At 45.4% G+C, this 15,075-nt stretch overlaps 1 protein-coding gene across 1 annotated transcript; it reads right to left on the bottom strand.

Moving 5' to 3' along the window:
• Nucleotides 1–387: 387 nt before the first annotated feature.
• On the bottom strand, nt 388–14,465 carry ccdc3b (coiled-coil domain containing 3b). The gene is made up of 3 exons (XM_048255126.1): nt 13,756–14,465; nt 6,320–6,494; nt 388–2,210 (listed from the first exon to the last, which is right to left on the bottom strand). Exons 1-3 carry the CDS (start codon nt 14,109–14,111, stop codon nt 1,938–1,940), a joined length of 804 nt encoding a protein of 267 aa, XP_048111083.1. The 5' UTR covers nt 14,112–14,465; the 3' UTR covers nt 388–1,937.
• Between the last annotated feature and the right edge of the window lie 610 nt (nt 14,466–15,075).

Below are 15,075 nucleotides of genomic sequence, written 5' to 3'. Positions count from 1 at the left end.
CAATGATCAAATGTGATTACGACTGCAGGATAAACACACGCCTCCTCAGAGAGGCGCTTTTATGAAAGCCGAAGGCACAGGAGATGCTGTAAAAATGAGCAAATTTGCCCCGGAGGTTAATCAAAACATCATCCAGAAGGGAGTGAAGGTATTTTGGCATAACAGACCTAGGGTTGGGAACAACGCCCATTCATTCATACATATGAAGAAGTGAAGATTCAAAATATATTTAGGAAAAGAAACTATACATAAAACAATAAACAAACTTAGCTAAAGTTTTCAATGTATGGTGTATTTATATATCTGCCAATTTAGTTTTAGTGTCTTGAAGTTTTATATGTAATCATCAAAGCAGTGAACAGAAAAGACAATGAATGTTCATACAACTAGTTACAAAGTCATTTATTCAAAACGGTATTACCATACATAAGACTATATATGAGGATACAAAAACATACTGTATGTGTGATGCTTTACATATAAAAGCCAAATGCAATACATTCTATTGAGAGGAGAAATGGCCTCAATTTTGGAACATGTTGGAATAGCATAACACGCCTCATTGAATAGTGGTTGCATTTTGTGAGTGCTCAGCACCCTATTCTCAAATAAACACAATTTTAACTCAGTAAAGTATGACAAAAAACACCAGCCCACACAATTTTGGAATCAGATAATGCATGTTGGGAGCTTATTTCAAAAAAAGTAACTCTCAGTAAATAGAATCCAGTAAGTACTATGCTGTAAATGAAATACCCAATATAAATGCAGGCCAACCAGGGAGATTTCTCCCTTCACATAACTAATGAAAACTAAAGCCGTGGATGACCTCTTTGAATTGGAATCAATATTTGTCTTGGTTTGAACTGCCGTTTCATATATTTTTTGGCACACGGTCTAAATTAAAAAAGACCAATTCAATCTCTGAACATTTAAATGTTAAGAAATGCTACTGTCTTGGCATAGCATGTGCATTTTGTGCAACAGAAACTAAGGCATTACATGGTACCCTGCAAACCCACAAGTTTACGGGAATGTCACCTGCTGTGTCCAGAATGGCACCTGGCTGGGTAAAAGCACCAGATGCATGCTGGGAAACCATGTCAACAGGAGCAGGTATGCCAGATCAGGGCCCTCGGAAGCACTGATGCAATGTGCGGAAGCAATGGCCTGTCAACACAGGGCCAACAAGTCCAGCTCATTACAGCCAACCCAGGAGGGTGGGCACCAGGGCCTGGCCAGAAGGCCTGATAGGCCGCTCCTAACCGCAGGGGGTTGGGTGAGGTAAAATCAGGGCCTGGATCTCGACCAGGTTCCCAGCATGCTCTTTCTTATATAATAGAAAAGGAATTAGGTTACCAGTGTGTATCTCTGGTGAAGCGCGAGCTTGAGACTCATTTTGAACTGAGATCAAGAAACACGTAATCTGAGCAGTCACCCTCGCTTTACGTCTCCTGCGTTTCACAAAGACATTAACATTGTGTCTGTGCGGTGAGATTGGTCAGATCATGGATTTTCATAGTGTAGCTTATGTGCTTCATATTGTGAAGATATGCAGTAGGGTTAGTGCTCGTAAAATGTACTGCACTGTGAACTGTACAAATGTTATGTACTGTACATATTTTATGTTTATGTATCTGTATGTTTATGTCTATGTACTGCTGCAACTACACACAGTGTGGAATTTCCTAAAATAACTTGTGAGGCTCACTGGGTAGTACTGCACTGTAACCTGTGTGGTTTCCGATGGATTGTATTATGCATCCTTATAGAATTCTGTTTATCAGTGAAATCTGAGGACTTTTTTAAAAACACTACTCATCACTTTTGCTAATCAGCATGTTCATCCTATGACTGGTTTGCTGACTCCTATGTTGTGTATGTACAGACGGGAAAGCCCAGTGCTGAGGGGTGTGCCGTGGCGCAGGGGCAGCTGCTTAGCTCTTCATCTTCTTGGGGATCATCTTGAGAGAGGGCTTCTGGTCCTGGTTGGTCTCCTGCTGCGGGTGCGGAGACTCCTCGTGCAGCTGTTTGATCAGGAGCGTCTGGTCCTTGGTCTCGCGCTTGGCCTGCCGCAGGAGGCGTTTCATGTTCTTCACCTTGTCCCTCAGATGGTTGTTGGCCTTCTCCAGGACCTTAACCTTCTGCGAGAGCGTCTTGACCCGCTCCTCCTCCTCGAAGAGCGCCTTCTGGACCGTGGAGCAGAGGAGCTGAAAGGGACCAAAGAAGTCGTAGAGTGAGCAGACACAGAAGCAGTGAGGCGGCCGCTGACAGATTATTGACTGAACAGCCAGCTATCTCTTTGTATCATGGGTCAATCATCTCAAAAGGGTGTTAAGCACAATTCATAAAACAAGCCAAATAAAAAGTCATTAATTTTTTAAAATGCTAAATCAAACTAGATGTCTGCATTTTAAAAGAAACACTGCCCATTTTCTCTGAAGTATCAAGCACCTATGAGCCTACAGTATATTAAGTTTATTCCATTGTATTGTATTTTATTTTTATAGCAAATTTATTGCACTATTTTTGGCTGAGATGGATGAGATTCACTTCACTTCTCAAAGTCTTGATGCAGTGATCTTAGCTCTCTCACGTCAGCAATCACATGCTAACCTTTTGAAATTCAATCCACTATGTTTTGGTGGGTGATTACTCTTCATATGTTTCCTCTTAAGTGTCTAGCAAACTCATTTATAGTAAGGTCAGGTGTTGCCCTGCGAGGAAGAGCTGCAACCTGATCCCCAAAGTAAAGAGAATCATCCAGTGAGAACAGAGTAGCAAAGGCCAATTGAGGTCTCACATTCAAATGGTTTTCGTGGTTCAATGTAATAAACAGTGGTCATTTCCTGAAAGAATGCTTAACCCTAATAATAACCCTAAAGGATCTGAGCCATGACTGGATGGGCTGAAGACTAATGAGGGGAATGTTCCTCGTTTGTTTGGGAAGAGAAAAGGCCATATTTTTCTGCAGATTTTAGGAGGACTTCTTGTGAGTGGGCTGCAAGTAAAATGTTTCATTCTTTTCTCTCATCCCGGCTGCTAGCATGCATGCCTGTGGCCTGAGGCATGGGCAACATGGACCCAGAAGAGGCATCCCATTTAGACATTTTTGGAGACACTGAAGCAGTGTTTTTACATTCAGAAGAGCAGCCTGCTGATCTTAGGGAAATTAAAGTTGATACGAGAGATACTGTTAAAAGCAGGTCTCCTTCCCTTCCCCAGGCGGCACGGTTGGTGACTTAGTTCATGCTGCTCCATGCTTGGATCCATGCAGAGAACATCCTGGCATGTGTTCTTCCTAAGTGAAGCCTGGATCTGGCTTTAAAATCACCCCCAGATGATCCCCCCCACGTCTGCCTATTCCAGACCAAGCTTTCAATGCTTCCGTCTAAGTTCCTTCTGCCAACTGTGTGACAGAGATATAAGAACACAAACATCTGACACAATCATGAGAAGACGGAGAAATGCTAACATCATGCCATCTTACATGGCTTTCTGACACTGCATTCTTCCACTTACTGTACGTTTGTATGTTTGAGATGAGGTAGATTAGGAAGCTAAAACAACACATGTGCTCATTTAGCAAAGAGATGAGCAGCGAGATCCTGTTTGTGAATGGAGGAGGGTGTATTTCATTTCAAAGGCCCTCACCACCCCCTGTGATGGAATCTCTCCATCTCCTGTATACATGTGATTGATTTGGACTAGGCTGCGTGGAGCTTGACACTCCAGCTTTTGTGTAGGAATTCTTTGGGTTAATGGGCCGTGGCAGGAGTTGGTGCCCTTGCGTCAGATCTATTCATCTGCATCCACATGGCCACCTGGCCAGCCCCTGACAGGGCCATGGGCTGGTCTGCCTGTTTAGTGATCTGATTTCAGTTGGGAGATAACAAATCCAGACAAAAGCTGATGAAAACATGTTGGGGTTGGATCATTTCATTTGGTAAATATCAGGCTGCCGAAGGGAACATTATACCGTGAACATCCTCTTACTAGATTAAAACCAATTAACATTTATTTCTGGATAGCCTGTATTCCCCGCCCCCCTCATTTTCTCTTCCAGATGTCTGGTGGATATTGAGCAGAACAGAATTGGATAAATTACCCATTATATAAAATTTTATATAGACCCACTGCAGTTCTAACTTCTAAGTAGCTTTGAGGGAAATCATGTCACTGCACTATTTGGTGTTTGCTTGTGCATCCTCTGTGAGTCTAAGCCGATTCAGCAGAAGTCTCCAATTAGCACCAAACACATAAATCTCACATGCCGCCTGTCTGGTCTGCCTGCTTGCTTAGCACTGCCTGTGCACAGTCTGCCTCCTAATGCACAGACAAGGCCAGCAGCACTGAGAGCTCCCCAGCTTTCCATCTACTGCACTTGGCCCTGGGCGCAGCTGAGCCCTGCTATGAGTTCAGCCATTGGAATGACGTCTGCACTGTCTTGCCATTCCTGCTGATTACAGATTTGAGCTGAAACATGGTCATTTATGTAAATGTATGCCATTCGTATTCCATTAGTGTGACAGAACCCTTGCATGTGCAGTTTGCCTGGGATTGAAACCAGCCGCTGACATAAATTACAAGGTCAGAAGAAGGAACGCAGGCTTGATCCGCAATGATTTATTAATTTCAATAAAAGCACACAGCTTGATTCCATAATGTAGTCTACGATGATGTTGCAGTGTTTAACTCAGACACAATGATAGGAACCATGCTTAAGTTATTTTGAAATGCCCACAAACTGCATGCATAACCCCTGCATTAGATGAGGTATAATTTGTGTGTGTGGGTGTGGATTCTACTAGAATGGTACATATAGTTCCACTGTTATTTTCCCATCTATTTTCTAGTTTAATTTGATCACTTGCGAATACATCTCGAACAATAACACACAACAAAGCACAAAATAAAACCCAGTTGTCTGATGAGATGTCCAGACCGGACGCACACGTCCCCATCTCACATCTGGCCACTAATTAAAATCTGCTGAGTGCAGTCACAACACTGCCAATTACAACACAGGGATTACCTTCACATCTGCCACAACAATAGCAGCGAGAAGCAGACCCTGAGAATGACAGCTTTGAGTCCTCCGGTACTGCACTCCATTAAGTGTACTCAATCAAGAACACAGGAATCCGGCGAGCAGAGCACACGCTCCCTTTCTCACAGCGACAGAAACTTTCCTCTCCGTCCTCCCAAGCCAACTGGCCTGCCAAGCACATGAAAGAGCAGGTGACAGCTCGAGTCAGTGAAACGGAGTTATGTTTATCCTCAGGATCGGAGGTCTCGTCACAAAGCATTCTCCTAGACACCAAAGGACCATTAAAAATAGTGTAAGCTTCTCTCTGTAGTCTACTTCACCTTATTCAGAAGACGTCAGTATGGACGCCTAACTAAAGGCTATAAACTGTGCTCCACCAAACCACAAGAACCTCTGCCTTTACCATCTCCACAATTAGAGGTCTGAAGCCAGGAATTCAGTTCTTTGAAGTTTCTTTGATGTTTATTAAATTGACCTAATTTTTACTCTCTGCGATGGAGAAAGTACTCATGACTCATCCTCAATGGAGAGAAGCTCTCGTTCATGTGAACTCTGAATCACTCCAAACACACTCTGGCATGAAAGGAAGGGGTCAATCCAGCTTGCTAGTCATTGAAGAGAACAGCAAGGACAAGCTATTGGCAGGGGATACTTCACTGAAGGCTAGGGAGCAACAAGTATGCAGCAAGCTGTTTCAACACTTATCTCTAAATGGACCTATTGTGTACATGTTCCATGATAGAAAGTGAACCAAATGGTTTCACCCAGAGCAGTGGTTCTCAAACTTTTTCCATCATTCCCCACTTTGGAAGTGGGGAATTTTCAAACTCCACCTGACACCATCACCCCAGCAAAATGGTAATGACAGAATATTATGGCTGTTTTGTTTTCAATGTATGAATGAAAAAGAAATGCATTAATAAAGATAGGCACAAAAATACATGTTTTCTCCTGTTCATGGCGCCCCACCTGTCATGTCTCTATTCCCCACACTTGCCATGCACATGTTAATTTCTGGATATAGTCCGAGTTCTTGTAATCTGACCTAAGGCTAGCTATGTGGCTATAAGGCTACCTAAGGCTAGCTATGTGGCTATAAGGCTATCTAAGGCTAGCTATGTGGCTATAAGGCTACCAAAGGCTAGCTATGTGGCTATAAAGCTACCTAAGGCTAGCTATGTGGCTATAAGGCTACGTAAGGCTAGTGGTGTGGTCCTCTCTCCCAGGTGTGGACAGTGGTGTTGAGGGGCATGAGAGCACGCTGCTTACCCTGCTGTCCTCCTGGGCCTCCCACTCAGGTGTGTACTGGTGCACCTGGGTGCCGACGGTGCAGTTGGCAAACTGGAAGAGGCTGGCGAACATGCGGTGGTTCTCAGCCGTGTCCGGAAAAATGGGGTCCTGGAAGTTGACGCCGTGGGGGATGATGCTGTAGTTCTCATCCATCCTGAAAGGAACAACAAGACACTTTGGAGTTACAAACAACTGCAGGCAAAATGGAAAGGCATTAGCATTTCACAGAGGACTCACAGCACAGCCTTAGGGCAACTCACTGCTAGAACATGCTGCACACCACAGAGAATCATGAGCTGTCAAATAATCTTCAAATATGTTCTCTGTTCAGGAATTTGACATTGGAGATCATAAATCTAAACATCATTCTTATGCGGTAGACATCACTAGTGGCATGACTATAACTTCTCTTCCGTGTGGCCTTCAAAATCACCTTTGAAGAAATGCTTCGAGGGGGAACATGGTAAGTTAAAACACCGACAGAACAAACAACATCACTTTTCTGCATTTCTGTTGATCAGAGAACAATCTGACAGGCCTTTGGCTGGTTCAGTAGCTAAAGGAAGAAAATGTTCTGTCAAGGAAAAGCACCCTGTGGACAACCCTGTGCACCAGTTCCCCTAGTTTAACTCCATCCAAGATCAATCTGACCTGTGGCCTTCCTTGTTCTTTGCCAGTGGTCCCTTTGGACAACGTTATAGGAACTGCAAACTTGAAACTCACTGGAGTCTTTAACCTTCGATGCTAAGTCTCCCTCCCTAACCTCTCTCTTTCTCTCTCTCTCTATGTATGTGTTTACATTTGTTTGTGAGAGACTGTGCTCTCAGTTAATAAATCTCTGCACTGGTGTGTGAATCGCAGCCCCTGCCAGGTTTCTGTGGCTGCAGGCTTCTGATTCTCAGGCCTCTCTCTCTATGTCTTGCCCTCTTACTCTACCTCTTGCTCTCTCTCTTCTCACTGTCTCTCTCCTATTATTTCTCTCTCTCTCTCTCTTTGTCTGTTTCTCGCACGGAGCTCCCGGCGGGAGACGGAAATGAGGGGAAGTCTGTTATCAAAGTTTTTGGAGGGTGGCAACAGAAATATTAATGCAAAAACCATGGTTACGCTGGCACAAAGGAGGGAAATGAAAGCTCATTTCGTTGGCCTCTCGTTAAAGGTTTCTGCTCCTTTCTCTCTCCGCTGTGGGCTTTGGCTGGCCGCCAGCTGCAGTTTCAGCTCCAGGAGAAGCCCCAGGCCCCGGAGCCGTGAGCCCCCAAAAAAAAAAAAAGAAGCCCATAGTTCTTGTTTGCGCTCGGCTGATGACAGGGAACTGTACTCCTAATAGCCAGCCGCTGTTTTTGCCGCAATCATCCTGTGCATGTGGACCGGCTCAGACGGACAGAGAGGGGAAATCAGTGTTGTTCTACACGCAGATTGCTCAGGTCTGTACCTGAGAAGTGGGCCGGAGGGAGGGTGAGATCACACCCGGAGCCGCGTCGAAAGTGGAAGGAAGGAAATTGTCTCGGCCTCAAACAAATTACTCCCCTCGTCTGATAAACGCTTGTTATTGCAGCCGCAATCAAACAATTAATCAGACATAAAAAACCTTCACTGAGGAGCAGCCATAACAAGCACTCTTGACACAGTCAATAAAGGGGAGTAATGGGGGAAGAGCCCTGTCCATTGAAAGCGTTGTGGTATGAATAGTCTCCTGTAGGGGAAGTTCTCCACCTGGATCCCATCTATCTATGGGGTGCTATAGAGCTATTGAGCAGCCTGTGGACGAGGCATGGCCGTTGGAGCTGCACGCTCATCTGGATCTGATGTCTTCTCTCCTATGAGGAACATCAAACACTCCCTTGTGATTCTCCCCGTGTCACACAAGCCCATGTGTCTGTTCACGGTGATGCCAAAGGGCCTAGCTCAAAGAGGGAAAGAAAAAGGCCCCCGTGCTTCCATTCTGACTGGAAACTGTGAGTGATATCCGATGATGTGCGAAACGAGACGCACAAGAGGCAGTCGCCCATCACCGTACAGCGAGAGCAGAGTGCATGTAAAACAGTATGCATTGTTGTGTGATTTGTTTATATAAGGTCCGTAGGTGTATGTTTTACATGTTTTATAAATAAAAAAAACGCCAGCTTGGTGTTCTCAGGGTGGGTTTATATATCAGCACAACATGGGGTCACTGATAATGTTGACAGACAGCAGCTTTGGAATGTAAGCACAGGCAATGGGAGGTCAGTGTGCGTGTGGAGAAAGAGACAGAAGAGGAAGAGAGAGAAGAGTGTGAAACAGGCAGAGTGTGTGTGTGTGAGAGAGAGAGAGAGAGATGGGGTTGGGTGGGAGTTGGGAGTTGAATGGGATGTGACTGCATGTTACGTTTGGAAAGGATCAGGGTATTCCAAAGCCTCTTTGTTTCATGCTGTGCAGGGAGGTAGCGAGACACTAATGAGATCACATCATGGGAAACGTGTGTGCGCTCCCTGGCGCTCCCAGAGGTGCTGCAGAGGAAGAGCAGCCAAAGGAACTCTTTTGTTGTCCTTGGGTCTCATCTTGGGCAGGCCACTGGTCTTTACAGTGGTGATGGTGATGGGGACCCGACATTACCAGTGCATTGTTTCTCACACTTTTACAGGAAGTGTTTCAACAAAATATGCTTTCATGCTCTCTCTCTCTGTCTCTCTTGTTCTCTCTTCTCTCGGTCTTAAGGAAAACACTGCTTTTGTTAGCATGCAGCAGCCCAGTGAATGCATGACAGCATAGGAGTTGGGTGAACAGGCATTATTCTGTTTTGTGAGACCTAATGGCTTCCAGGAAAGGTTGCAAAGTAGACCCTGTAGTTCCTCAGTGCTCATGTTCATTCTGAGAAATCCCCAGGCCCCTATCAAGCCATGTTTAGCCAAGAGCATACTGCTTTAATTAATGTTTCCATGCAGCTTTACTCCTATTTCTTGCTTTTTTTTTTTGATCATCCGACTGGTGAGATTTGTCCTGCAAAACTGGAACCAGCTGCCTCATTCGGCTCAAGGCTGAGATAGTTCCCACAAAGCACTTACGAGGTTGTGGGGAGGCATCCAGAGGGTGTCCCAGCTGGGACACTCACCAAGAGTGACATGTTCAGCAGTGGAAAACCATAAGAGCAAGACAAATGACAGTAAAGCACAGTAGTCAATGGTCATGCATTTCTCTAGCGTCTCTGTCGGCTGTGATTTACTAATGCGCAGATAGACTCTCTCTTGGGTCTCCTGTTTTAGGCAGACGCGTATGAATACCTGAAGCTAGCATGACTTCATCCGAAACGCACATCTTCTTCTTCTCTGTGCTTGAGTTATGCCAACGCCACACATGAATGCCCCCTTGAGACGAACACGTGAGCAGGTCAGTCAGAGCCCGTCTGGCGCAGCATGTTAGGCCCCTATAGCTCTCGCGTCCACAACATGTGGGGGCACTAACAGCCGTATTTTTCCATGTTAATCTCCCCCAGTGTCCTGTCTGGGCTCTACCTCCTGTGATTGATTGTGTGGAGAAGGGGGGGGGGCTTGGAGCCGTTGCACAGGAAATGGGAGAAAGAGAGAGAGAGACTCCGGTGGAAACATTTTCAACACTTGCTTGCTGACTCAGGAGAACTGACTGGGGAGCAGCAGCGCAAGGCGAGCAACAACGAGAACAATGCAGCGAGTCGGAGCACGAGGCCGGCTGCACCGTAAAAAGCTTAATGACACCGGTCCTCAGATTAGACGCCGACCAACCGGTCGCATTTAAGAGCCTCTCGGATGACCACCGCACCACAGTAAAGTGCTTTGTGAATCCCGAGCTGGCTGTTTACCTAAAGCTGGTCCTTGCTTGCTTTCATGTGTCACAGGGAACTTCTTTGTGTATCCCGATCTCTATGTTTATCTCGTTGGCTCTTGAGTTAATGAGCCCCCCTAATATTTAAGGAGGGTTGTAATACCAAGACTCTCGGGGCCGTAACCGGAGCCCCGGGCGTCCTAGGGGTGAGGGAAGGGGTTAGGATGGTGGTGGGAGACCACTAGGAAAAGTTAGCCCCATCAGGGCGATGTCCAGGCAAGCTCTCTTTCAACTCGTACAGAACAATGCAGGCCGACTGACAGCAGGGATCCTCAGGGCCTCTGCTGAAACAATTAGGCATGCACACACACCTCCTCCTGCATGCACACACACCTCCTCCTGCTTGCACACACACCTCCTCCCGCATGCACACACACCTCCTCCTGCTTGCACACACACCTCCTCCTGCATGCACACACACCTCCTTCTGCTTGCACACACACCTCCTCCTGCATGCACACACACCTCCGCCTGCTTGTTTATAACATCAGCCTCCTCCAAAATCAGCAGCCATGTTTTACTTGGCTTAGGGACCACCCTGGAGCTCAGCTCACTGTGGTGAGCTTTCGGGGTGGAATGCCTTGACACGAACTCACGGGGGTGGCTTCAGAGTTATCTATGTGGTGACGGAAAACTAGACCAAGAAAACAAAACAAAACCTACACACACACACACGCGCACACAAACAAACTTTACCAGGTCCTTAACGATCATGATCAGGCAAGAGGACACAGCGTCATCTTTGCATGTCAGCGCAAGTCTAGTTCCCCTTGAACGGGTGGTCTACTTTGCTGTTGCTCAGCGTTGGCTGGATAAGGGCCCTAACACAGTCAGTCAGGTTTATCTCAGACTGTCCTCTGAGTGGCAGTTGCTCTCTGAGAGGGAACTCCTGCTCTCTGAGGTTGGCTGCCCTTGGGCGACAGGAAAGTTACACGCCCTGTAATCATGTCAGCAGGGAATGCACTTGATGCTTTTTCACTGCCACTTCCTTGCCACCAGCAGTGTCTGGCAGGTCTACTGTGTGCAAGTTGCACTGTAGGTGGTTGCGTTCACCCATTTCCAAATGAAAGCAATCATATCAAGCAATTGATGTCCATGCAAGTGCTTTCGGCTGTCCGACAAAAGCACACATTACAACAAACTGAGAAGCAAGTCAGGGTAAAATTTGAGGCTTCATTATAGACTTGCATGGTCTGTTGCACCTCGTGTAAGCGCCTGTGACAGGTGGTGAGTGAGACTGCGGAGGAAATTGATGCCCATGAGCGGGTGTATCTGTCCAGGAAACAGCAGTGTGTCACTCCTGAGGACTGCTGCTCCAGGCCGTCGTGAAACTGATCCAGTGGTGGCATCCTGTCACCATGACTCTCTCATCAGAGGCTGGCTGCCATTTGGAGTCCTCATTTGAACTCAACACAGCAAAACAAATGGGACATTTTTGGGGAACAGGATTTGAACTCTATCGTTATGCAGCTTTTAGTGTCATCACAGGCATTATGAAGTGTGTGTCTGTCTGTGTGCGTGTGTGCATGCTTGTGTGTGTGTGTGTGTGTGTGCATGAGTGTGTTTGTATGTGTGTGTATGTGTGCGTGCCTGCGTGTGTGTGTGTGTGCATGTGTGTGTGTGTGAGAAGTGGCGTGCTATGGTTGCTGAGACACTGAGAGCATGTCTACAACAATTTCAATCATGTTGAATTGTGCTGACTTTCACCAGCAGCCATCATTTGTCATAAATATTACTATCTGGTTATCTTCTGAGTGATGAGTGCTTTCTGAATGATCCCACCAAACTATCAAGTTACCCGTAACTCCAAAACCATGACTCACATTTCCAAACCAGGAAGGAGGAGATCAGGGTCTCCTTTAGGACCACTAACAAATAACTTCAAATAACTTGTGTAATTTGTGTTGCATAAGTCATCCAATTATGAACCTTGACAGAAAAAACTATCAGCCTTATATCCCATCATTCGTATTAATGAGGTGTTATTTTAAGAGGGACAATAATACTGTCCATGTCTTTCTAGGGCAGATTTCCCATACTCGCTCCATGTGGTCCCTGACATTGTAATAAATATAAGAAGTACTTCTCATATGGCAGAGCACAACTGGATATTACAAAGAATGTTTTACTGTAATAATAAGTCTCTATGAGGCAGAATGACATGGAAGAGAAATCAAACAAAATCAAAGGGAATGAGATCAGACTGAAACTGAAAGAGAACTTAATGGCCATGTATAACAATCAAGCATAAATTATGTGGTTAGAAACAGCTTTTTGGGAGACATTTATGACAGAAAAGTGTATATATGCAGGAATGTGTATACTATTACCTTGATGAAATGTTAATGTTGACTCTTGTGAAGTGTAGTGTTATTTATAAGATACATCTGTATACTTCTCACACTTGTTTTAATGTAAAAAATAATTAAATAATTGTCTTGTGACTGAATGCAGATGCCAACGGCTGGTCTGTCCCATGAGAGAGCAGAGAGAGACCCCCCAGAGTTGCATGGTTGGACACAGCAAGAGCTCTTATTCATGTGAACTAGTGTTTCATAGTTTCACTCGGGCAATGAAACACAAGCCCTTCCGCTGCCGGAGACATATTAGCATGCATTTGGATCTGGCTTCATTAGGACCGTCTGAGCAGGGCTGGTGCAAGGGTTGGGTTCTATGTTTGGATCTGGCTTCATTAGGACCTTCTGAGCAGGGCCGGTGCAAGGATTGGGTTCTATGTTTGGACAGAACCTAAGAGACGTCTGGCACTGGGACTCACCCAGTAACCTAAACCAGCTGTGTGTCTGTGTAAATGTATGCCTTGCTCTTGAACAGGGACTCAGTGGAGATACAATATGTGTGTGTGTGTGTGTGTGTGTGTGTGTGTGTTAGTCTCTCTTTCTCTCTCTCTCTCTTCCTGTGTCTGTGTGTGTGTGGGGGGGAAGGAAAGGGAAAGAGAGAGAGAGAGAGAGAGAGAGAGAGAGAGAGAGAGAGAGTGTGTGTGTGAGAGAGAACAATGATGTGAGGGAGAGAGATGGGATCTCAACATATATTTAAACTTAAAGCGGGCTCTGTTGCCTTTGAGCAGACTGATAATTACAGGTATATGCATTCAGAAGACGAGGTGATGAAAGATAGCATGGTCTATGAAACACTACAAAGTCCACACTGTAACTCTTTTAAATCTGTCAAACATTCAAACTTATATCCATCTTTGGTATATCATATGAACTAATATATTGCATCAGATGGTTCTTTTACAGCTACTTAAAGTTCTGTAGCAAAGGTGTAGTTCTGAAAAGTTAGACACCGGCTTTAAAAGTTATGAAACTGAGAGATGAAGTCACTGCACATGTGGTCAAGGGCACTGTACTGTCAGGCGATGACAGAAGGTGTAGGATGCTGTAGGCTAGGATGTCCACAGAACTGATGATGCTGTGGTTATTGCCTTACTATGAGTACGAGCCATAGGCTCCAGGGCATATTTTATAGATTATGTAACTCTGATGACAAATGAATTACTCAAATACCTCTGATTAAAACTGATTTCCCCAAATCACTAAATATCACTAAATAAAATCTCTTACCTTAGAAAAAAGTAATAGGAGTTGTTTTCGATGACACTGTAAGAGTAGCAGGGGAAGTAACCAAGTCCAGTGACATTGAACCTGGAACCAGCCGGGACCTCCAGCATGCTCCCCCACGCTTGATCACAAAGTAACTCGATTTCAGCAGAGAAGAAGAGATCCGTGTCATACTGCCATGGTAAATAGTTGTAAAGGCTGTACGAGTCCTTGTGGATGGCGAGGACCTTTGCGAAGACAATGATCTCGGCGAGCTCCGCTCTGCACGCTTCGGTTTGAGGTCTCCAGTCGTGGGGAAGCTGACAACTCCATACTCCGCCGAGGCACGTTGCAAATATTAGCGCCAAGTAAGCATCCATGACTTGCAGCGGTTAGCGTTTCCGTCAATTGCCCCAAATGAAAACAAATTCTTTGGGCTATTTTTAATTTGCCACAGAGATGACGCGTATTCCCAGTGCAAACACTTCAAAGTGGAACATGTAAGCAGCGCGTTAAAGTTAACTCGGACTTCGCCAAAAAGTTGCAGTAGAATGACACGTTTGTCAAGCCTTTTCCATTTAAACAGATGGAATAATTCTACAGCTGCTCATTGTGCCATGTGGATTTCTGTCCCCTCGCTTCTCACTCTCGTAGCGGCTGCGCTGATTTTGGAGATGTGGTATTACGCACGGCGCTCGCTCATCCCTAGTCTCGAAGACTGAACTATGTGGCTCTGCGCGCTGCGACAGAGGTGCACATTAGCAGACCGTGATAGGCCTCGTCGACAAATGAGTCTCACTAATGACTGGCGGATGTCCTGCTAATAACCACAATGGTGTGTTTTTTTCAGCACCCCCAACAGCGACTAATCCAACTAATAAGAGATGGTCTTAAGTCACGATCGTGCATAAATATGGCATGAACTCTAATATGCTATGACATATTTAGACAAATTGCCTTACTTCTGATTAGACCACCTGCATCAGCGCGCAGTTCGTTATTCTGTATTTCGTCTGGACTTTATGGGCAATTACCGTTACCTTACTTAGCCATGCTGGCAAAGGTTCACTCAGAAATTGCACCTCTTCGTGTTCCTTTATTAGGAGGTGGTTTTGGAGTGAACAACCGTTTGCATATGGTAACACTTTGACAATGCAGAAGTGCACATGAATAATCTCAGCAATCATGATTTGCAGAAACGCCCTGGCGAAATACAGTAGGACTGGAGAGAACACATTTCCGTTATGTAAGATGAATGTGTTGCAGACCTTCTAGTCATTCTTAACATGCATCATCATGCCTTCATGCTTGTTGAGCCCAAATGGGCTGGGGTGGGTGGACTCC

The sequence above is a fragment of the Alosa alosa genome, chromosome 10 (genome assembly GCF_017589495.1).
Source record: "Alosa alosa isolate M-15738 ecotype Scorff River chromosome 10, AALO_Geno_1.1, whole genome shotgun sequence".
In the NCBI taxonomy this organism is placed as follows: Eukaryota; Metazoa; Chordata; class Actinopteri; order Clupeiformes; family Clupeidae; genus Alosa; species Alosa alosa.
The sequence above is the reverse complement of the archived record's forward strand: the minus strand, read 5'-3'. Positions and strand labels throughout refer to the sequence as shown.